The sequence below is a fragment of the Pelophylax lessonae genome (assembly GCF_965119305.1).
Source record: "Pelophylax lessonae genome assembly, chromosome: 5".
Taxonomy (NCBI): domain Eukaryota; kingdom Metazoa; phylum Chordata; class Amphibia; order Anura; family Ranidae; genus Pelophylax; species Pelophylax lessonae.
The window spans coordinates 49,786,056-49,809,346 of NC_138772.1; the positions used below are offsets into that span (position 1 = coordinate 49,786,056).

Sequence of the window (23,291 nt, forward strand, 5' to 3'; positions counted from 1 at the left end):
AGTCTTATAGAAGGGGAGGAGACTAGGAGTAAAGACGGGGAGGAGACTAGGCTTATAGAAGGGGAGGAGACTAGGAGTGTAGATGGGGAGGAGACTAGGAGTATAGAAGGGGAGGAGACTAGGAGTGTAGATGGGGAGGAGACTAGTAGTATAGAAGGGGAGGAGACTAGGAGTATAGATGGGGAGGAGACTAGGAGTATAGAAGGGGAGGAGACTAGGAGTGTAGACAGGGAAGAGACTAGGCTTATAGAAGGGGAGCAGACTAGGAGTGTAGACAGGGAGGAGACTAGGCTTATAGAAGGTGAGAAGACTAGGAGTATAGAAGGGGAGGAGACTAGGAGTGTAGACGGGGAGGAGACTAAAAGTATAGAAGGGAAGAAGGCTAGAGTATAAAAGGGGAGGAGACTGGGAGTATGAAGGGATCCAATTAAAAGGGAATACAGGGGTATAACAGAGGAACAATAGTTGAGGCCAGGTCAGGTGATCATGATATTATAGAAATCCCCCAAAATATTATGGTCCCCCGATAGGGATGCTTCGGGAGTACCTGTTCTGAGAATTTTTGGGGGGCTGCCACTGCAGGTCCTCTTCTGAAAATAAGATACTGATCCAGAACAAGCAAGCAGCCAGTGATGTCAGAACTCCGGTCCAGTGATAGAGGAAATACTGAAGCTGGGGGGATCAGTCTGAGAGGCAGGCAAGTGGCATTTCCAGAAGAAGAGGTCCACAATAGCAGCCCCTGTATTTTGCTTAGCACATTCCTGCTTTAACAGCAATTTTATCACCTTGCCTTGTTCTCTCTTTGGACTACAGAGTATACCCCTATGTTATGGAGGTAAGGAGGGGGGGGGGGGTTCTGTAGTCCTACCCTAGGCTGACAATGCTGTTACTCCATGGATATTGTACAGTGAGTGAGGAGTTAGAAAGTCTTACTGGAAGATTTCAGTTAAAAAAAAGAAAAAAGGCTGAAATAAGAAAATGAATGCAGCCATGTGACATATTCTCTTGGTTTCAGATACACTTTAAAGACACTTCCAAGTAAAACGGACATCCTGGAGATCAGTAATGGAATGCTGACTCTCAGGCTCTGCAGCTGTCAGATATCCCAGTATAGTACACATTATATTATAACACATAATAACCAGCAATACAGGTAAAGTACTATAGAGAAGAGTACATACCTGCCTAAATAATATTCACTACAAAGTTCCACCCAGAAAATTTTGTGGTCACTCCCCATTGTGTAGCCCTTGAAAAGTTATTAATGTTAACCACTTCTGGACCAGAAGGTTTTACCCCCTTAATGACCAGGCCATTTTTGCAATTCGGCACTGCGTTACTTTCCCTGACAAATGCGCGGTCGTGCAACGCTGTACCCTAATAAAATTGAGGTCTTTTTTTTGGCGGTGGTATTTGATCACCTGTGCGATTTTTATTTTTTGCACTATAAACAAAAAGAGCTGCTGCAGCGGTGCAGCCCATGTATGGACATTCTTGCCGGCACCACCATTGCTGCAGCGGTGCAGCCCATGTAAGGACAGTCTTGCCTGCACCACCATTGCTGCAGCGGTGCAGCCCATGTAAGGACATTCTTGCCTGCACCACCATTGCTGCAGCGGTGCAGCCCATGTAAGGACATTCTTGCCTGCACCACCATTGCTGCAGCGGTGCAGCCCATGTAAGGACAGTCTTGCCTGCATCACCATTGCTGCAGCGGTGCAGCCCATGTAAGGACAGTCTTGCCTGCACCACTATTGCTGCAGCAGTGCAGCCCATGTAGGACAGTCTTGCCTTCACCACCATTGCTGCAGTGGTGCAGCCCATGTAAGGACATTCTTGCCTGCGCCACCATTGCTGCAGCGGTGCAGCCCATGTAAGGACAGTCTTGCCTGCACCATCATTGCTGCAGCGGTGCAGCCCATGTAAGGACAGTCTTGCCTGCACCACCATTGCTGCAGCGGTGCAGCCCTTATAAGGACAGTCTTGCCTGCACCACCATTGCTGCAGCTGTGCAGCCCATGTAAGGACAGTCTTGCCTGCACCACCATTGCTGCAGCGGTGCAGCCCTGATAAGGACAGTCTTGCCTGCACCACCATTGCTGCAGCGGTGCAGCCCTGATAAGGACAGTCTTGCCTGCACCACCATTGCTGCAGCGGTGCAGCCCTGATAAGGACAGTCTTGCCTGCACCACCATTGCTGCAGCGGTGCAGCCCTGATAAGGACAGTCTTGCCTGCACCACCATTGCTGCAGCGGTGCAGCCCATGTAAGGACAGTCTTGCCTGCACCACCATTGCTGCAGCTGTGCAGCCCATGTAAGGACAGTCTTGCCTGCACCACCATTGTTGCAGCGGTGCAGCCCTGATAAGGACAGTCTTGCCTGCACCACCATTGCTGCAGCGGTGCAGCCCTGATAAGGACAGTCTTGCCTGCACCACCATTGCTGCAGCGGTGCAGCCCATGTAAGGACAGTCTTGCCTGCACCACCATTGCTGCAGCGGTGCAGCCCATGTAAGGACAGTCTTGCCTGCACCACCATTGCTGCAGCGGTGCAGCCCTGATAAGGACAGTCTTGCCTGCACCACCATTGCTGCAGCGGTGCAGCCCTGATAAGGACAGTCTTGCCTGCACCACCATTGCTGCAGCGGTGCAGCCCTGATAAGGACAGTCTTGCCTGCACCACCATTGCTGCAGCGGTGCAGCCCTTATAAGGACAGTCTTGCCTGCACCACCATTGCTGCAGCTGTGCAGCCCATGTAAGGACAGTCTTGCCAGCACCACCATTGCTGCAGCTGTGCAGCCCATGTAAGGACAGTCTTGCCTGCACCACCATTGTTGCAGCGGTGCAGACCTGATAAGGACAGTCTTGCCTGCACCACCATTGCTGCAGCGGTGCAGCCCTGATAAGGACAGTCTTGCCTGCACCACCATTGCTGCAGCGGTGCAGCCCATGTAAGGACAGTCTTGCCTGCACCACCATTGCTGCAGCTGTGCAGCCCATGTAAGGACAGTCTTGCCTGCACCACCATTGCTGCAGCGGTGCAGCCCTTATAAGGACAGTCTTGCCTGCACCACCATTGCTGCAGCGGTGCAGCCCATGTAAGGACAGTCTTGCCTGCACCACCATTGCTGCAGCTGTGCAGCCCATGTAAGGACAGTCTTGCCTGCACCACCATTGCTGTAGCGGTGCAGCCCATGTACATGTTACACATGTAAAGATGGGCACAAAGGTTCACTGCCCAAAATAAAAAAAAAATGAGACCATGAGCACAAGTTGTTTTCTATGGAGAACAAGCTATGTGAATGCCCCATAGGATACAATTTTGCTGCGTTTGGATCCGTATAGAACTGTACGCAGTACGACTCTTAACGCAGCATATTTTTACACCGCTGTACATGAGCCCTAAATCAGCAGTGCGTATGTGTCCAGAAGAAACCTATAGAATGATCCCTCCAACCAATAGTGGCAATGTGTCCCCTGTCCTCTCACCCACCGCATGGTGTCACCTCCTGAGTAATAGAACACCGTCATGGTAATTAGGTCACATTGAATTCAGGGCCTTGAAAAATTCTTCATACCCCTTGAAATTTTCCACCGAAATGTATTTTATTGGGACTTTATGTGATAGACCAACACAAAGTGGCTCGTGGTTTTGAAGTGGAAGGAAAATGATAAATGGTTTTCAACGTTTTTTTTCAAATGAATATGCGAAAAGTGTGGCGTGCATTAGGGATGCACCGATCCGATATTAGGATCGGATATCAGCGCCGATATGGCCATAATAGCTGGATCGGTAAAATTAACAGATCCATGGGCCGATCCGGTTGTGCTCTTTACATAGCTGTGAGGGAGCAGAGAACAGCTGTCAAAGAAAAAAAAAAAAAAGAGCCTCCTGCAAATGCCTGTCAGGCTGCCAGTTAGTAAACACAATGAATACAATGTATCTTTTTGTTCCGGAGGAGGGAAGTTTAACCTCTTAAATGAACAATTGTTATAAGGTATCTGCTGTTACCGATCCGGAAGTATTTTGTTATAAGCTCACAAAACAGTACTTCCGGATCGGATTCGGGATCAGCGATTTCACAAAGCAAAAGATTGGCATCGGGATTGGTACCGCAAAAAGTCGGATCGGTGCATCCCTAGCGTGCATTTGTATTCAGCCCGCTTTACTCTGATACCCCTAACTAAAATCTAGTAGAACCAATTGCCTTCAGATGTCACCTAATTAGTGAGTCCACCTGTGTGTAATTTAACCGCAGTATAAAAGCAGCTGTTCTGTGAAGCCCTCAGATGTTTTTTAGAAAACCTTAGTGAACAAACAGCATCACTAAGGCCAAGGAACACACCAGACAGGTCAGGAAAGTTTAAAGCAGGGTTAGGTTATAAAAAGATTTCCCAAGCTTTGAACATCTTACGTAGCGCTGTTCAATCCATCATCTGAAAATGGAAAGAGTATGGCACAACTGCAAATCTACCAAGACATGGCCGTCCACCTAAACTGACAGGCCGGGCAAGGAGAGCATTAATCAGAGAAGCAGCCAAGAGGCCCATGGTAACTCTGGGGAGATCTACAGCTCAGGTGGGAGAATCTGTCCACAGGACAATTATTAGTTGTGCACTCCACAAATCTGCCCTTTATGGAAGAGCGGCAAGAAGAAAGCCATAAGAAGTCCCATTTGCAGTCTGCAATAAGCCATGTGGGGGACACAGCAAACATGTGGAAGAAGGTGCTCTGGTCACATGAGACCAAAATTTTAGGCTAAAAGCAAAACGCTATGTTTTTGGGCATAAAACGAACACTGCACATCACTCTGAACATACCATCCCCACCGTGAAACATGGTGGTGTGTCGAGGACTTGCAATAGTTTGGCAAAGCTTACCTGTCCTATCATGTCTGTATTAGAGGTCAGACTGCACTTCTGGTTCCTTTTTATCACCTCTCCTTCCTGTTCCTGCCCCACCCAGGTCATCACAGGAAGCCTATATTAACCAGTGCACTGCAGGCCTGCTTGGCTGTTCAACAGTGTTGGTTCCTGTTTCCATTGTGCTTGAACTACTCTTCTGTGTACCGACTTTGGCCTGTCCCTTGACTACCCTTGTCTGCCTGTTACCCCGACCTCGGCTTACCCTTTACCATTCTGTGCGTCCTGAGTGGCTGCTTCCCCTCACTCCCTACGGAGCGTGACCTGGGGGAAGTCCATCCTCACCACTAGAGGCCCTGGTGAACACCTGCTGGGTCTTAGACTCCGCGCCCTGGGGAATCTTGGGTTCACATTCCGGTACATCCGCAGCAGTCTGCTATAGGACAAACAAGGAGTCACTGCTCAAGGTGGTGTAATTGCCTGATGACTCACACAGGTGCATGCCCCGGCTCGCCTCCGTGAAAACTAGATAAAAGAAAAGGAATTGGCAGCACTCCAGGTTGAGTCAAAATCCAGGTTTATTGACTGGACATCCAAATATGACAATCGTGACAAGGTACCTTGTCACGATTGTCATATTTGGATGTCCAGTCAATAAACCTGGATTTTGACTCAACCTGGAGTGCTGCCAATTCCTTTTCTTTTATCAAGTCTGCTATAGGGTTCACTACCTTGCGCTGCACCCCTGCCTCCAACAGGGTGCAGTTGTCACCTGGCCACAGGTGACCTGACATAGTGTCAGCATCATGTTGTGGGGATGCTTTTCTTCAGCAGGGACAGAGAAGCTGCTCAGAGTTGATGGGAAGATGAATGGAGCCAAATACAGGGGAATCTTAGAAGAAAAACTGTTAAAAGTCTGCAAAAGACTCGAGACTGGGGGGGGAGGTTCCCCTTCCAGCAGGACAATGACCCAAAACATACAGCCAGAGCTACAATGGAATGGTTTACATCAAAGCATATTCATTTGTTAGAATGGTCCAGTCAAAGTCCAGATCTAAATCTAACTGAGAATCTGTGGCAAGACTTGAAAATTGCTGTTCACAGACGCTCTCCATCCAATCTGACAGATTGAGCTATTTTGCAAAGAAGAATGGGCAAAAATGTCTCTCTCTAGATGTGCAAAGTTGGTAGAGACAACCCCAAAAAGACTTGCAGCTGTAATTGCAGGGAAAGGTGCTTCTACAAAGTATTGACTCGGGGGGGGGGGGGGGGATATAAATGCACCCCACACTTTGGTATTTATTTGTAAAAAATGTTGAAAACCATTTATCATTTTCCTTCCACCTCACAATTATGTGCCACTTTGTGTCGGTCTATCATATAAAATCCCGATAAAATACATTTACGTTTTTGGTTGTAACATGACAAAATGTGGAAAATATCAAGGGGTATGAATACTTTTTCAAGGCATCATATTCGGGTGTAGTGACACATACAAGAATATTTTATAGAACAACAATCAGAGCTTCGGCACGGATCTAGCCAGGAGAAAACTGTAATGATTCCTCCAACCCATAACGGCAATGTGTCCCTTCTCCTCGCACTCTGCATGGTGTCACCTCCTGAGTAATAGAACACTGTCATGGTAATTAGGTCACATCTAATACTTTCCGTATGCATCACATTGGGGTGGGGTGGCACAAACAAGGATATTTTATAGATCAACAATCAGAGCACCAGCACTGATCCAGCAGGAGAAAACCGTAGACTGATCCCTCCAACCGATAACGGCAATGCGTCCCCATTCCTCTGACTGTGTGGTGTCACCTCCCAAGTCACAGTAATTAGGTCACATTTAATACTTGTGATGCATCACATTTGGGTGGAGCGGCGCACGCAAGGACATATTATGGAACAACAATCACAGCCTTCATCTCAAGTCATCCTTTTACCATGGAGAGCGACATCTAATATTAGCACAGACACAGAACTGTAAAGTAAATACTACAAAGTCACTTAAAGTGGAACGAGAGCTCTGCAAACAAAAAAGAAAATCCCCAGGAGGAGAAGTTTTTCATCAGAAGAGACATGGAAGGTCTATGGTCTAAACAATTTGCCCGACTCTGGAACTTTTTGCTTTCTGTGCAGGCTGCACAAACACAGTGCCCACCCGGCATGCCCAGAACAGAGCCAGGGGCCAATTTACAATGCAACTCATTAGTGGCCATCCAATGGGCAAAAAGGATCACCATGGGACCCAGAAGAAATGGCGAAGAGAGGGTGGTGGATGAAGTGGTGAAACAATGCCTGGATACATCATGGCTGGAGCCATGCTGTGTATAGTTTGCACATCATGGCAAGCGGTGACCCCTAACAATTAAAATACATTTCTGCTTTAAGACCTCATGCACATGGATGGTTTGGCCTGGTAGCGTCAAATCCCACATTTTTCAAAAACGCTGATGGGCCAAACCCCCGGGTCCATGTAGTCTAACACTTCCAGCCTTGTACAGAGGAGGGCTCATTTAGAACAGGGTGGATATCTCCATCTGTTCTTCATTATGCACTAGGGATGCACCGAATATTCGGCGGCCTAACATTATTCGGCCGAAAATAGAGAAAATAGCACTTTCGGCGTTCGGCCGAATAAGTCAAAAGGCCAAATAATTTTGAGCCGAACAATGTCAGCTTCCGCCCTGACCGCTCACCTTCCTCATTGCGGCTCGCGGCTCCCTTCTCACACGCCGCCGGTGTCCTGTCCGGCCGCGAGTAGGGGGTGTGACATCACGCGCGCGTCCCGCCCCCTGCTCCTGACTGCGGCTCCTTCACACTAGGTCCACGCCCCGCCCCCCTGTTCGCGGCTTTTGGCTCTGGCTGCAGTTCAGGTATGTCATGTGGAGCTGAGCACATTTGGGGGGAGAATACGGTAGCTGGCAGCTGCACAAGCATTAGTGTGCAGACTGCCATATGTTGTTGCCACTTGCCATGCTCATTACATTAGAGTGCCCTATAAAGTGCCCCTTAAAAAAAAAAAAGAAAAAAAAATGTGGCCAACAGAGTGCTCCCTTGACATAAAATGTGGCCATCAGCGTGCCCCTTATTTTATGCTAAGGGACATGCTGATGAGCATATTTTATGTTAAGGGGCACTCTGATGGGCATATTTTATTTTAAGGGGCACGCTAATGGGCATATTTTATGTTAAGAGCAACGCTGATTTAAATGTTTTGTTTTGCCCATCAGAGTGCCCCCTAACATAAAATGTGCCCATCAGCGTGCCCCCTAACATAAAATGTGCCCATCAGCGTGCCCCCTAAAAATTGGCAAAATAAAATGGAAAAAATGCGAAACACCGCGTTCGGTATTCGGCCTTCGGCCAAGCATTTCATTATTATTCGGCTTCGGCCAAGAATTTCATTTCGGTGCATCCCTATTATGCACCAATGCCCAAAGCACGCAGTGCTCCATCTCATGTATATATTTTGCAGGGCTCGACAATTCCCAGGCACCAGGTCCCCATGGCAAACAGAAATTGCATTCTGGCGCCTGGGCTTTTGTCAGCTGTCCACATCCGTCTCCCAATTGCCAACCGCTCTATAGCCGAAAGACAGCAACAGCACGGTCGTCCAGTTGCGGAAGGGTGTCTATGACATCCTTGCAGAACCCCCCGTGCCCCCGAGGCGCGTTCTGAGATCACAGCTGATCACAGATTGAGGTAAAGGGCCAACCAGAGCAGCCCTTTACCATGTGATCAGCTGTGTCCAATCAAAGCTGGTCACATGTAAACAAATGCTGGTTATTGGCATTTCCTTACCTCAGCGCTGTTGCAGCATGAGGAAATGAAAGCCGATAACCTATCCTGCGACAGAGGAAATTTACACTGATCATCAGTGCAGCCCCATTAGAGCCAATCAGTGACCATCAGTGGAACATATCAGTGCCACCTATTAGTGCAGCCTCATCAGCACCCATCAGTGCAGCCTCATCAGCGCCCATCCGTGCAGCCTCATCAGCGCCCATCCGTGCAGCCTCATCAGCGCCCATCCGTGCAGCCTCATCAGCGCCCATCCGTGCAGCCTCATCAGCGCCCATCCGTGCAGCCTCATCAGCGCCCATCCGTGCAGCCTCATCAGCGCCCATCCATGCAGCCTCATCAGCGCCCATCCATGCAGCCTCATCAGCGCCCATCCGTGCAGCCTCATCAGCGCCCATCCGTGCAGCCTCATCAGCGCCCATCAGCAAAGCCTCATCCTCGCCCATCAGCAAAGCCTCATCAGCGCCCATCAGCGCTCATCACCAAAGCCTCATCAGCACCCATCAGTGCAGCCTCATCCGCGCCCATCAGTGCAGCCTCATCAGCGCCCATCCATGCAGCCTCATCAGCGCCCATCCATGCAGCCTCATCAGCGCCCATCCATGCAGCCTCATCAGCGCCCATCAGCAAAGCCTCATCCTCGCCCATCAGCAAAGCCTCATCAGCGCCCATCAGCGCTCATCACCAAAGCCTCATCAGCACCCATCAGTGCAGCCTCATCCGCGCCCATCAGTGCAGCCTCATCAGCGCCCATCTGTGCTGCTTCATCAGCGACCATCCGTGCTGCTTCATCAGCGCCCATCCGTGCTGCTTCATCAGCGCCCATCCGTGCTGCTTCATCAGCGCCCATCCGTGCACCCTCATCCGCGCCCATCCGTGCAACCTCATCCGCGCCCATCCGTGCAACCTCATCCGCGCCCATCCGTGCAACCTCATCCGCGCCCATCCGTGCAGCCTCATCAGCGCACATCCGTGCAGCCTCATCAGCGCACATCCGTGCAGCCTCATCAGCGCACATCAGTGCAGCCTCATCAGCGCACATCAGTGCAGCCTCATCAGCGCTCATCCGTGCAGCCTCATCAGCGCCCATCCGTGTAGCCTCATCAGCGCCCATCAGTGCAGCCTCATCAGCGCCCATCAGTGCAGCCTCATCAGCGCTCATCAGTGCAACCTCATCCGCGCCCCATCCGTGCAGCCTCATCAGCGCACATCAGTGAAGCAGAAAAATTACTTATTTGCATAAATTTGTAACAGAAAAAAAAATAGTTTTTGTTTTTCAAAATTTTCTGTATTTTTTTTGTTTATATAACCCAGTGGTGAATAAATATCACCAAAGAAAACTCAATCTCCATCTGTGAAAACAAAATGCTAAAAATTGCATTTGGGTACAGTGCTGCATAACCACGCATTTGTCAAGGTGTAACAGCGCTGACAGCTGAAAACTGGCCTGGGCAGGAAGGGGGTGAAAGTGCCCGGTAGGCAAGTTGTTAAAAAAAAACTGGCTTCTAACTTTTTTAGCTGGTTCCTAGATTCAAAGCAAATTTGTCAAGCCCTGCTTTATGGTTGATGTATCTCCAACATATTGTGCAGAACACATTATACATACAATTACCCACCCCACAGTAGTCCACAACTAGTAACACCACAAGGGAGGGGAGTTCCCCTTTGATGCATTTGTCACTGGAACAGCTGTCCCCACTGGAAAATTCACCTTCAACTTTTGACTGACGACAACTCAAAATTTTGGACTTTCCTTTATTTTCAGACTCGTGATAAGGGTTAACTTAGGGGTAAACCTTCTGAGAAGGGTCTTTCTCAGTCAAAGGTTCAGGGTATCATAGGGTTTCTCCAGAGATTGATAGGGGTCCCTTGTGAAGTGGCAGACTGATCCCCATTCTGACAGTTCCTGCATAGTTCTGGGGCTGTTGTAATTTAACAGACCCATCGGAGTAGGTCCAGTAGAGCTTCTACTCTCATCTTTAAGAGTGACCCCTCCTCATGGACCACCAATGTAAGGAAGGTAAGGCACGGCTCCCACCAATCACCACTGTACAGTGACCCTTCTTAACCGACCACCAACGTAGGGTGGCCCTTCTTAACCGTCCACCAACGTAGGGTGGCCCTTCTTAACCGTCCACCAACGTAGGGTGGCCCTTCTTAACCGTCCACCAACGTAGGGTGGCCCTTCTTAACCGTCCACCAACGTAGGGTGGCCCTTCTTAACCGTCCACCAACGTAGGGTGGCCCTTCTTAACCGTCCACCAACGTAGGGTGGCCCTTCTTAACCGTCCACCAACGTAGGGTGGCCCTTCTTAACCGACCACCAACGTAGGGTGGCCCTTCTTAACCGACCACCAACGTAGGGTGGCCCTTCTTAACCGACCACCAACGTAGGGTGGCCCTTCTTAACCGACCACCAACGTAGGGTGGCCCTTCTTAACCGACCACCAACGTAGGGTGGCCCTTCTTAACCGACCACCAACGTAGGGTGGCCCTTCTTAACCGACCACCAACGTAGGGTGGCCCTTCTTAACCGACCACCAACGTAGGGTGGCCCTTCTTAACCGACCACCAACGTAGGGTGGCCCTTCTTAACCGACCACCAACGTAGGGTGGCCCTTCTTAACCGACCACCTACGTAGGGTGGCCCTTCTTAACCGACCACCTACGTAGGGTGGCCCTTCTTAACCGGTTGCCGACCGCCGCACGACTATATACTGCGGCGGTCAGCCCCGGCCAGGCAGAGTGACGTATCGGTACGTCACTCGCCTGTCACTGACTTGCGAGCCTATAGCGAGCGGGCGCGCGCCCGCCGAGGCGCGCGCCCGCCGCGGCTCGTTCACAGGCAAGTCAGTGCGTGTGACCGGCGGACTCGATGTCCGCCAGTCACACTGCGATCGCTTCTGTGAAGGGAGAAAGACAGAGCAGCTTGTGTAAACAAGCTGCCTGTCAGTTCTCCCTGTGTAAAAGTAAAGATCTGACCGTTCTACTATGTAGAACGGTTGATCTTTGCTTTTACACCAATAGCAATGTCCCTACACAGTAGAAAGCACGCCCCTAGGACACACTTAACCCCTCCCTGTCCAATAAAGTTAACCCCTTCCCTGCCAGTGTCATTTTTGCAGTAACAGTGCATATGTATAGCACTGATTACTGCAGTAATGTCACTGGTAACCCCAAAAGTGTCAAAAATGTCAGTCAAGGGTCCGATCTGTCCGCCGCAATGTCGCAGTACCGAAAAAAAAATCGCAGATCGCCGCCATTACGCGTTAAAAAAAAAAACACCAAAAATGACAAAAATCTTTCTCTTTGTTAGTAAACGCGATAACTTTTGCGCAAACCAATCAAAATACGCTTTTTGCGATTTTTTTTACCAAACATAGGTAGCATAAAACAAATTGGCCGAAAAATGTTAAAAAATTTTGATTTTTACTTTTTTTTTTGGGGAATTTCATATAAAAAAATGTGAAAAATATTGTTATTTTTGCAAAATTTACGCTCTTTTTTTGTTTATAGCGCGTGATCAAAAAATCGCACAGGTGATCAAATACCACCAAAAGAAAGCTCTGTTTGTGGGAAAAAAAGGACGTCAAATTCGTTTAGGTACAGCGTCGCACGACCGCGCAATTGTCCGTTAAAGTCACGCAGTAAAAAATCGCAAAAAAACCCCTGGTCCTTTAGCAGCCAAATCCTCCGGGGCTTAAGTGGTTAACCGACCACCAACGTAGGGTGGCCCTTCTTAACCGACCACCAACGTAGGGTGGCCCTTCTTAACCGACCACCAACGTAGGGTGGCCCTTCTTAACCGACCACCAACGTAGGGTGGCCCTTCTTAACCGACCACCAACGTAGGGTGGCCCTTCTTAACCGACCACCAACGTAGGGTGGCCCTTCTTAACCGACCACCTACGTAGGGTGGCCCTTCTTAACCGACCACCAACGTAGGGTGGCCCTTCTTAACCGACCACCAAAGTAGGGTGGCCCTCCTTAACTGGCCACCAAGGTAGGGTGGCCCTTCTTAACTGGGTACTAGACATATGCCGGTTTTCGGTAATTCGATATATCGCGGTATTGCATAGCCACGGTATTGTTATTGTGGCATTTTTAAAATACCGAGTTTCTCTGTCAAGTCTGCCTGACTTGTGAATTGATACATTTCAGTGAGCTGGATGACTCATTCACTCACACAGCTAACCCCTTTCAGCATTAAGTCTCCTAACTATAAACAAAAATGATTACATTGTATCTTTTCCTTCCCTCTGCCAGGGAGAAAGGAAGTTTAACCTCTTAAAGACTGGATCTTTTTCTGACACTTGTTGCTTGCAAGTTAAAATCAGTTTTTTTTTTTGCTAGAAAAGTACTTAGAACCCCCAAACATTTTATATATTTTTTTAGCAGAGACCCTACAGAATAAAATGGCGATTGTTGTAATATTTTATGTCACACTGTATTTGCGCAGCAGTCTTTCAAACGCAATGATTAGACTTTAATGAATAAAAAAAAAAAAAAAAAAACGTAACAGTAAAGTTATCCCAATTTTTTTTTTTTGTTACACAGAGAATCGTGAGAGAATCGTGATCTTTATTCCAAGCTAAAAAATCGTGATTCTCATTTTGGCCAGAATCGTGCAGGTCTAATAAATATATATATACACACACACAAGCATAGCAGCCCACATTACATTATTATATAGCCATCAAGCAGTGTCTGGCCTACCTGGTGATGACTGGTCCTGGCGCTCTGATCCGATGGCCTGGTCTTTAAAGGGGCAAATCCTTGCGATCCAGAAGTGGTTAAACCTGCAGGAGGACCGGTGTTTTTATCTATTAATGACTTTACTATTGCTTTAGGCCTGGTTCACATGTATGCGGGTTGGTGGTTCACATGTATGCGGGTTGGCGGTTCACATGTATGCAGGTTGGCGGCCCACATTTGCACAGGCATAGCAGCCCATTGATTTGAACGGGCTGCTATGCCCTCATTTTCCGCAGAAAAAAGGTGCATGCAGCATTTTTTTTAAATTCAGTGGCCTTGAAATCCATCCTGCTTTTGCACCATGCGACTAACCTGCAGTTCCTGCTCTGGCAAGCTTTCTGCATTTTTTGTATACGTGGGCACGGCATTTAAAAACAGTTTGCGTGTGCAGCAACAGCAGGTAAGTCGCATGGTGCAAAAGAAGGATGGATTTCATGGCCACTGCATTTTTTTAAATTCTGCATGCACCTTTTTTCAGCTGAAAACGCAGGCATAGCAGCTCAAGCCCATTCACATCAATGGGCTGCTATGCCTGTGCAAATGTGGGCCCCCAACCCGCATACATGTGAACCAGGCCTAAAGCAATAGTAAAGTCATTAATAGATAAAAACACCGGTCCTCCTGCAGGTTTAACCAATTAATGACTTTACTATTGCTTTAGGCCTGGTTCACATCAATGGGCTGCTATGCCTGTGCAAATGTGAACCACCAACCCGCATACATGTGAACCAGGCCTAAAGCAATAGTAAAGTCATTTATAAACAACACCTCCTTCAGGTTTAACCACTTCTTGACCACAAGGATTTGCCCTCTTAATGACCAGGCCATCGGATCGGAGCCGAGCGCCAGGACCAGTTATCACCAGTTAGGCCAGACACTGCTTGATGACCTATTTTAGGCCTGGTTCACAGAGTCTGTACTGACTGACTATATAATAATGTGCATAAGTGAACCAAAGCCCCTAAATTCAGCAATGAAATTGAAGTGAGGTGGAAATTTAATAATTTAAATTTAATAATAGAATACCGTGATAATACCGTATACCGTGGCAAAACCTTAATCAATTAATCGCAGCATGAAAATCTGATATCGTCACAAGCCTACTGGCTACCAAGGTAGGGTGGCACTTCTTAACCGACTACGAATGTAGTGTAACCCTTCTTCACTGAAGACCAATGAAGGGTGACTGATCACCATTGTAGAGTGGCCGTTTTATCACTGACACCCAGCGATGGTTGTCCAGTCTGGGCAAAAAAAATTAAAAGGCAGCAGCTACAAATCCTGTAGCTGCTGGCATTTAATATAAAAGGACACTTCCTTGTGCAAGGATCCAGTGCTGTCCCCACCCAGGCTAGTTCTTTACTATTCTTCTGGTTCCTGGCACCAGCATCCTAACTGTGAGCAGCCGGTTATGCAGCTTTCAGGTTCACAGCCAGCTGGCCCCTGCACTTTTTGAATGGTCCTGCAGTCTTCTGGGACCTGATACGTGTCCCAGAAGACTACAGGGAGGGAGGGGGATAAGGAGATTTACCACACGGATGGCTCAGGTGATCCAAGTGGCAGTGGGGAGCGGGGACCTGTCAAAACCAGGTACCCGCCTCCCCCCACGAAAAAAAACAAAAAGAAACAAAAGGCATGCACAGGTGGAGGGGAGGAAGACAAAGTGGTTGCTCTCATGGTGTCCTGACAATCAGAGTTGGGTGTCGAAATGTCAGGAGGTGCCAGTGTGCCCTCTCCACATGCAACTGCACAGACCCCCCCCTGGTGGTAACATGACAGAGCGATGGCACAAATTCCAGGAGTGGGACCGAGTGGGGGAGCGAGTGGCATTATGGGTGAGTGGAGGAGACCTACTTTACACCGAGACACACACCCAGCACTACACAGCTATAATATTCTACAACACCCACATATGCCGGGGTGTAGTCATCAGGATATGGCTGTGACATCCGGCTTCAACAGTGACACTACTGTCATATTATTATACAGACCACTAAGAGGACCAGGATGAGGAGGACCGGTCATTTTTACTAAGTATACAGGATGAAGAAGACCGGTCATTATTACTATGTATAGAGGATGAAGAGGACCTGTCATTATTATTATGTATACAGGATGAAGAGGACCTGTCTTTATTAATATGTATACACAGGATGAAGAGGACCGGTCATTATTACTATGTATAGAGGATGAAGAGGACCTGTCATTATTACTATGTACAGAGGATGAAGAGGACCGGTCATTATTACTATGTATACAGGATGAAGAGGACCGGTCATTATTACTATGTATAGAGGATGAAGAGGACCTGTCATTATTACTATGTATACAGGATGAAGAGGACCGGTCATTATTACTATGTATACAGGATGAAGAGGACCGGTCATTATTACTATGTATACAGGATGAAGAGGACCGGTCATTATTACTGTGTATACAGGATGAAGAGGACCTGTCATTATTACTATGTATAGAGGATGAAGCGGACCTGTCATTATTACTGTGTATACAGGATGAAGAGGACCGGTCATTATTATTATGTATAGAGGATGAAGCGGACCTGTCATTATTACTATGTATACAGGATGAAGAGGACCTGTCATTATTACTGTGTATACAGGATGAAGAGGACCTGTCATTATTACTATGTACACAGGATGAAGCGGACCTGTCATTATTACTATGTATACAGGATGAAGAGGACCTGTCATTATTATTATGTATACAGGATGAAGAGGACCTGTCATTATTACTATGTATACAGGATGAAGCGGACCTGTCAGAATAATAATACTGAATACACAAAGAAATAAGAGCCCCTACCACACTACTTTAAAATAAGGTAAACGCGATAAAGAGGACCTGTCATTGTTAATACTGAGAACACAAAGGATAACCCAGACCTGTCACATCCATAATGCAAAGTATACAAAGAATAAACAAGATCTATCATACAATTATTAAACAGCATAAAAAGAACCTGTCACATTGTCAGTGGTGGTCAACCAGAAAATTATAAAGGACTTCAAGTTCAGCTCCGAACACCTTCAGAGGGCGGCATGAGAGCAGCACATTTTTAGGTACTGAGGTGCATGGTGTCAGGATAGGCAGCCCAGTAACAACGAATGATGAATTGGTTGGAACACATTTTTTTTTCTTTTTGCAGTGTATCGCAATGCACACTGAAGAAGATGTAATACAATACCCCCAACATTGGCGTCAGTGAATGACATAATACCCCCAACATTGGCGTCAGTGAATGACATAATACCCCCAACATTGGTGTCAGTGAATTAAATAATACCCCCAACATTGGTGTCAGTGAATGACATAATACCCCCAACATTGGTGTCAGTGAATGAAATAATACCCCCAACATTGGTGTCAGTGAATGAAATAATACCCCCAACATTGGTGTCAGTGAATGACATAATACCCCCAACATTGGCGTCAGTGAATGAAATAATACCCCCAACATTGGCGTCAGTGAATGACATAATACCCCCAACATTGGCGTCAGTGAATGACATAATACCCCCAACATTGGCGTCAGTGAATGACATAATACCCCCAACATTGGTGTCAGTGAATTAAATAATACCCCCAACATTGGTGTCAGTGAATGACATAATACCCCCAACATTGGTGTCAGTGAATGAAATAATACCCCCAACATTGGTGTCAGTGAATGAAATAATACCCCCAACATTGGTGTCAGTGAATGACATAATACCCCCAACATTGGCGTCAGTGAATGAAATAATACCCCCAACATTGGCGTCAGTGAATGACATAATACCCCCAACATTGGCGTCAGTGAATGACATAATACCCCCAACATTGGTGTCAGTGAATTAAATAATACCCCCAACATTGGTGTCAGTGAATGACATAATACCCCCAACATTGGTGTCAGTGAATGAAATAATACCCCCAACATTGGTGTCAGTGAATGAAATAATACCCCCAACATTGGCGTCAGTGAATGACATAATACCCCCAACATTGGCGTCAGTGAATGAAATAATACCCCCAACATTGGCGTCAGTGAATGACATAATACCCCCAACATTGGCGTCAGTGAATGACATAATACCCCCAACATTGGCGTCAGTGAATGACATAATACCCCCAACATTGGTGTCAGTGAATGAAATAATACCCCCAACATTGGTGTCAGTGAATGACATAATACCCCCAACATTGGCGTCAGTGAATGAAATAATACCCCCAACATTGGCGTCAGTGAATGACATAATACCCCCAACATTGGCGTCAGTGAATGACATAATACCCCCAACATTGGTGTCAGTGAATGACATAATACCCCCAACATTGGTGTCAGTGAATGAAATAATACCCCCAACATTGGTGTCAGTGAATGAAATAATACCCCCAACATTGGTGTCAGTGAATGACATAATACCCCCAACATTGGCGTCAGTGAATGAAATAATACCCCCAACATTGGCGTCAGTGAATGACATAATACCCCCAACATTGGCGTCAGTGAATGACATAATACCCCCAACATTGGTGTCAGTGAATGACATAATACCCCCAACATTGGTGTCAGTGAACGACATAATACCCCCAACATTGGCGTCAGTGAATGACATAATACCCCCAACATTGGTGTCAGTGAACGACATAATACCCCCAACATTGGCGTCAGTGAACGACATAATACCCCCAACATTGGCGTCAGTGAATGACATAATACCCCCAACATTGGTGTCAGTGAATGAAATAATACACCCAACATTGGTGTCAGTGAATGAAATAATACACCCAACATTGGTGTCAGTGAATGACATAATACCCCCAACATTGGTGTCAGTGAATGACATAATACCCCCAACATTGGCGTCAGTGAATGAAATAATACACCCAACATTGGGGTCAGTAAAGTGTAACAACAGCCTCACTCACTGTTACTGGTACCAGTAACGAGGACAGTGAGGTGGAGATTTCATTGTTATAGGGGATGAAGAGGACCTGTCATTGTTATAGGGGATGGAGAGGACCTGTCATTGTTATAGGGGATGGAGAGGACCTGTCATTGTTATAGAGGATGGAGAGGACCTGTCATTGTTATAGGGGATGAAGAGGACCTGTCATTGTTATAGGGGATGAAGAGGACCTGTCATTGTTATAGGGGATGAAGAGGACCTGTCATTGTTATAGGGGATGAAGGAGACCTGTCATTGTTATAGGGGATGAAGGAGACCTGTCATTGTTATAGGGGATGGAGAGGACCTGTCATTGTTATAGGGGATGGAGAGGACCTGTCATTGTTATAGGGGATGAAGAGGACCTGTCATTGTTATAGGGGATGAAGAGGACCTGTCATTGTTATAGGGGATGAAGAGGACCTGTCATTGTTATAGGGGATGGAGAGGACCTGTCATTGTTATAGGGGATGAAGAGGACCTGTCATTGTTATAGGGGATGGAGAGGACCTGTCATTGTTATAGGGGATGGAGAGGAGCTGTCATTGTTATAGGGGATGGAGAGGACCTGTCATTGTTATAGGGGATGGAGAGGACCTGTCATTGTTATAGGGGATGGAGAGGACCTGTCATTGTTATAGGGGATGGAGAGGACCTGTCATTGTTATAGGGGATGGAGAGGTCCTGTCATTGTTATAGGGGATGGAGAGGACCTGTCATTGTTATAGGGGATGGAGAGGACCTGTCATTGTTATAGGGGATGGAGAGGACCTGTCATTGTTATAGGGGATGGAGAGGACCTGTCATTGTTATAGGGGATGAAGAGGACCTGTCATTGTTATAGAGGATGAAGAGGACCTGTCATTGTTATAGGGGATGAAGGGGACCTGTCATTGTTATAGGGGATGAAGAGGACCTGTCATTGTTATAGGGGATGAAGAGGACCTGTCATTGTTATAGGGGATGAAGAGGACCTGTCATTGTTATAGGGGATGAAGGAGACCTGTCATTGTTATAGGGGATGAAGAGGACCTGTCATTGTTATAGGGGATGAAGAGGACCTGTCATTGTTATAGGGGATGAAGAGGACCTGTCATTGTTATAGGGGATGAAGGAGACCTGTCATTGTTATAGGGGATGAAGAGGACCTGTCATTGTTATAGGGGATGAAGAGAACCTGTCATTGTTATAGGGGATGGAGAGGACCTGTCATTGTTATAGGGGATGGAGAGGACCTGTCATTGTTATAGGGGATGAAGAGGACCTGTCATTGTTATAGGGGATGAAGAGGACCTGTCATTGTTATAGGGGATGGAGAGGACCTGTCATTGTTATAGAGGATGGAGAGGACCTGTCATTGTTATAGGGGATGGAGAGGACCTGTCATTGTTATAGGGGATGGAGAGGACCTGTCATTGTTATAGGGGATGGAGAGGACCTGTCATTGTTATAGGGGATGGAGAGGACCTGTCATTGTTATAGAGGATGGAGAGGACCTGTCATTGTTATAGAGGATGGAGAGGACCTGTCATTGTTATAGGGGATGAAGAGGACCTGTCATTGTTATAGGGGATGGAGAGGACCTGTCATTGTTATAGGGGATGGAGAGGACCTGTCATTGTTATAGGGGATGGAGAGGAACTGTCATTGTTATAGAGGATGGAGAGGACCTGTCATTGTTATAGAGGATGAAGAGGACCTGTCATTGTTATAGGGGATGAAGGAGACCTGTCATTGTTATAGGGGATGAAGGAGACCTGTCATTGTTATAGGGGATGAAGAGGACCTGTCATTGTCATAGGGGATGAAGAGAACCTGTCATTGTTATAGGGGATGGAGAGGTCCTGTCATTGTTATAGGGGATGGAGAGGACCTGTCATTGTTATAGGGGATGGAGAGGACCTGTCATTGTTATAGGGGATGGAGAGGACCTGTCATTGTTATAGGGGATGGAGAGGACCTGTCATTGTTATAGGGGATGGAGAGGACCTGTCATTGTTATAGGGGATGAAGAGAACCTGTCATTGTTATAGGGGATGGAGAGGACCTGTCATTGTTATAGGGGATGGAGAGGACCTGTCATTGTTATAGGGGATGGAGAGGACCTGTCATTGTTATAGGGGATGGAGAGGACCTGTCATTGTTATAGAGGATGGAGAGGACCTGTCATTGTTATAGGGGATGGAGAGGACCTGTCATTGTTATAGGGGATGGAGAGGACCTGTCATTGTTATAGGGGATGGAGAGGACCTGTCATTGTTATAGGGGATGGAGAGGACCTGTCATTGTTATAGAGGATGGAGAGGACCTGTCATTGTTATAGAGGATGGAGAGGACCTGTCATTGTTATAGGGGATGAAGAGGACCTGTCATTGTTATAGGGGATGGAGAGGACCTGTCATTGTTATAGGGGATGAAGAGGACCTGTCATTGTTATAGGGGATAAGGAGGACCTGTCATTGTTATAGGGGATGGAGAGGACCTGTCATTGTTATAGGGGATAAGGAGGACCTGTCATTGTTATAGGGGATGGAGAGGACCTGTCATTGTTATAGGGGATGGAGAGGACCTGTCATTGTTATAGGGGATGGAGAGGAACTGTCATTGTTATAGAGGATGGAGAGGACCTGTCATTGTTATAGAGGATGAAGAGGACCTGTCATTGTTATAGGGGATGAAGGAGACCTGTCATTGTTATAGGGGATGAAGGAGACCTGTCATTGTTATAGGGGATGAAGAGGACCTGTCATTGTTATAGGGGATGAAGAGAACCTGTCATTGTTATAGGGGATGGAGAGGACCTGTCATTGTTATAGGGGATGAAGAGAACCTGTCATTGTTATAGGGGATGGAGAGGACCTGTCATTGTTATAGGGGATGGAGAGGACCTGTCATTGTTATAGGGGATGGAGAGGACCTGTCATTGTTATAGGGGATGGAGAGGACCTGTCATTGTTATAGGGGATGGAGAGGACCTGTCATTGTTATAGGGGATGGAGAGGACCTGTCATTGTTATAGGGGATGGAGAGGACCTGTCATTGTTATAGGGGATGGAGAGGACCTGTCATTGTTATAGGGGATGGAGAGGACCTGTCACACACTGATCACCATGGAGATGAAGATGTCTGGGATCACACAGAGGATGGAGATGACCTGGGATGATGATAAGATCACACAGAACACACAGGGGGATGAAGCGGACCTGTCACACTCTCCGATCACACAGGGGATGGGGAGGACTCACTCACCTCTGCTGTAGGCCCGGGACGCGGCATGGCAGGCGGAGAGGAAGAGGGCGGCGCTCAGGGCCAGTAACTTGGCGTTCCTCACACTGAAGTGCTGGTTGATCTCCCGTTTGCCCAGGTTGTAGGCCAGGGCCGCCATCTTGGCTCCTCCATGACAGCAGCGTGCGATGAGACGGTCGGGCGCGGGGGGGCAGCACTGCAGCGGGGTGGAGGCGTGACCAGAGGGCGGGGCCTTCTTGGAGGATGGTGAAAGGGGCGGAGTGATGGCCGGGGAGGCGGTAGAGGGAGGGACGGCAGCAGAGGGAGAAGGCGGGGCTGAGCCTCCTTCCTGGTCTCCGGGTAACAGAGGCTCTAGCTCCGCCCCAGGGCGTTTCTTCACGCCATCGTCCCGCCCTCTGCCTGCTTCCATCTCCGCTCAGTGCAAAACCTCCGCTCCACCTACAACTGTGGGGACTGGAGAGCTCTGCTCCGCCCACACTGAGCAGCCCTGTGCCTCTGCTCCGCCCACAATGAGTAGCTATGTGCCTCTGCTCCGCCCACACTGAGCAGCCCTGTGCCCCTGCTCCGCCCACAATGAGTAGCTATGTGCCTCTGCTCCGCCCACACTGAGCAGCCCTGTGCCTCTGCTCCGCCCACAATGAGTAGCTATGTGCCTCTGCTCCGCCCACACTGAGCAGCCCTGTGCCCCTGCTCCGCCCACAATGAGTAGCTCTGTGCCTCTGCTCCGCCTACAATAAACAGCTCTGTGCCTCTGCTCCACCTACAATAAACAGCTCTGTGCTCTGCTCCACCTACAATAAACAGCTCTGTGCTCTGCTCCACCTACAATAAACAGCTCTGTGCCTCTGCTCCGCCTACAATAAACAGCTCTGTGCCTCTGCTCCACCTACAATAAACAGCTCTGTGCTCTGCTCCACCTACAATAAACAGCTCTGTGCCTCTGCTCCACCTACAATAAACAGCTCTGTGCTCTGCTCCACCTACAATAAACAGCTCTGTGCCTCTGCTCCGCCTACAATAAACAGCTCTGCTCCGCCTACAATAAACAGCTCTGTGCCTCTGCTCCACCTACAATAAACAGCTCTGTGCTCTGCTCCACCTACAATAAACAGCTCTGTGCCTCTGCTCCGCCTACAATAAACAGCTCTGCTCCGCCTACAATAAACAGCTCTGTGCTCTGCTCCACCTACAATAAACAGCTCTGTGCTCTGCTCCACCTACAATAAACAGCTCTGTGCCTCTGCTCCGCCTACAATAAACAGCTCTGTGCCTCTGCTCCACCTACAATAAACAGCTCTGTGCTCTGCTCCACCTACAATAAACAGCTCTGTGCCTCTGCTCCACCTACAATAAACAGCTCTGTGCTCTGCTCCACCTACAATAAACAGCTCTGTGCCTCTGCTCCGCCTACAATAAACAGCTCTGCTCCGCCTACAATAAACAGCTCTGTGCCTCTGCTCCGCCTACAATAAACAGCTCTGTGCTCTGCTCCACCTACAATAAACAGCTCTGTGCCTCTGCTCCACCTACAATAAACAGCTCTGTGCTCTGCTCCACCTACAATAAACAGCTCTGTGCCTCTGCTCCGCCTACAATAAACAGCTCTGCTCCGCCTACAATAAACAGCTCTGTGCCTCTGCTCCGCCTACAATAAACAGCTCT

At 47.9% G+C, this 23,291-nt stretch overlaps 1 protein-coding gene across 1 annotated transcript in view; it reads right to left on the reverse strand.

Annotated features, from left to right (window-relative positions):
• Positions 1–22,038, reverse strand: part of CASD1 (CAS1 domain containing 1) — a gene marked incomplete at its 5' end in the record, with an annotated part of 90,086 nt that extends 68,048 nt beyond the window's left edge. Inside the window, one exon of the mRNA XM_082258246.1 lies at positions 21,633–22,038. Coding sequence (XP_082114372.1) covers positions 21,633–22,038 — 406 coding nt within the window. The remainder of the gene's footprint in view (positions 1–21,632) is intronic.
• Between the last annotated feature and the right edge of the window lie 1,253 nt (positions 22,039–23,291).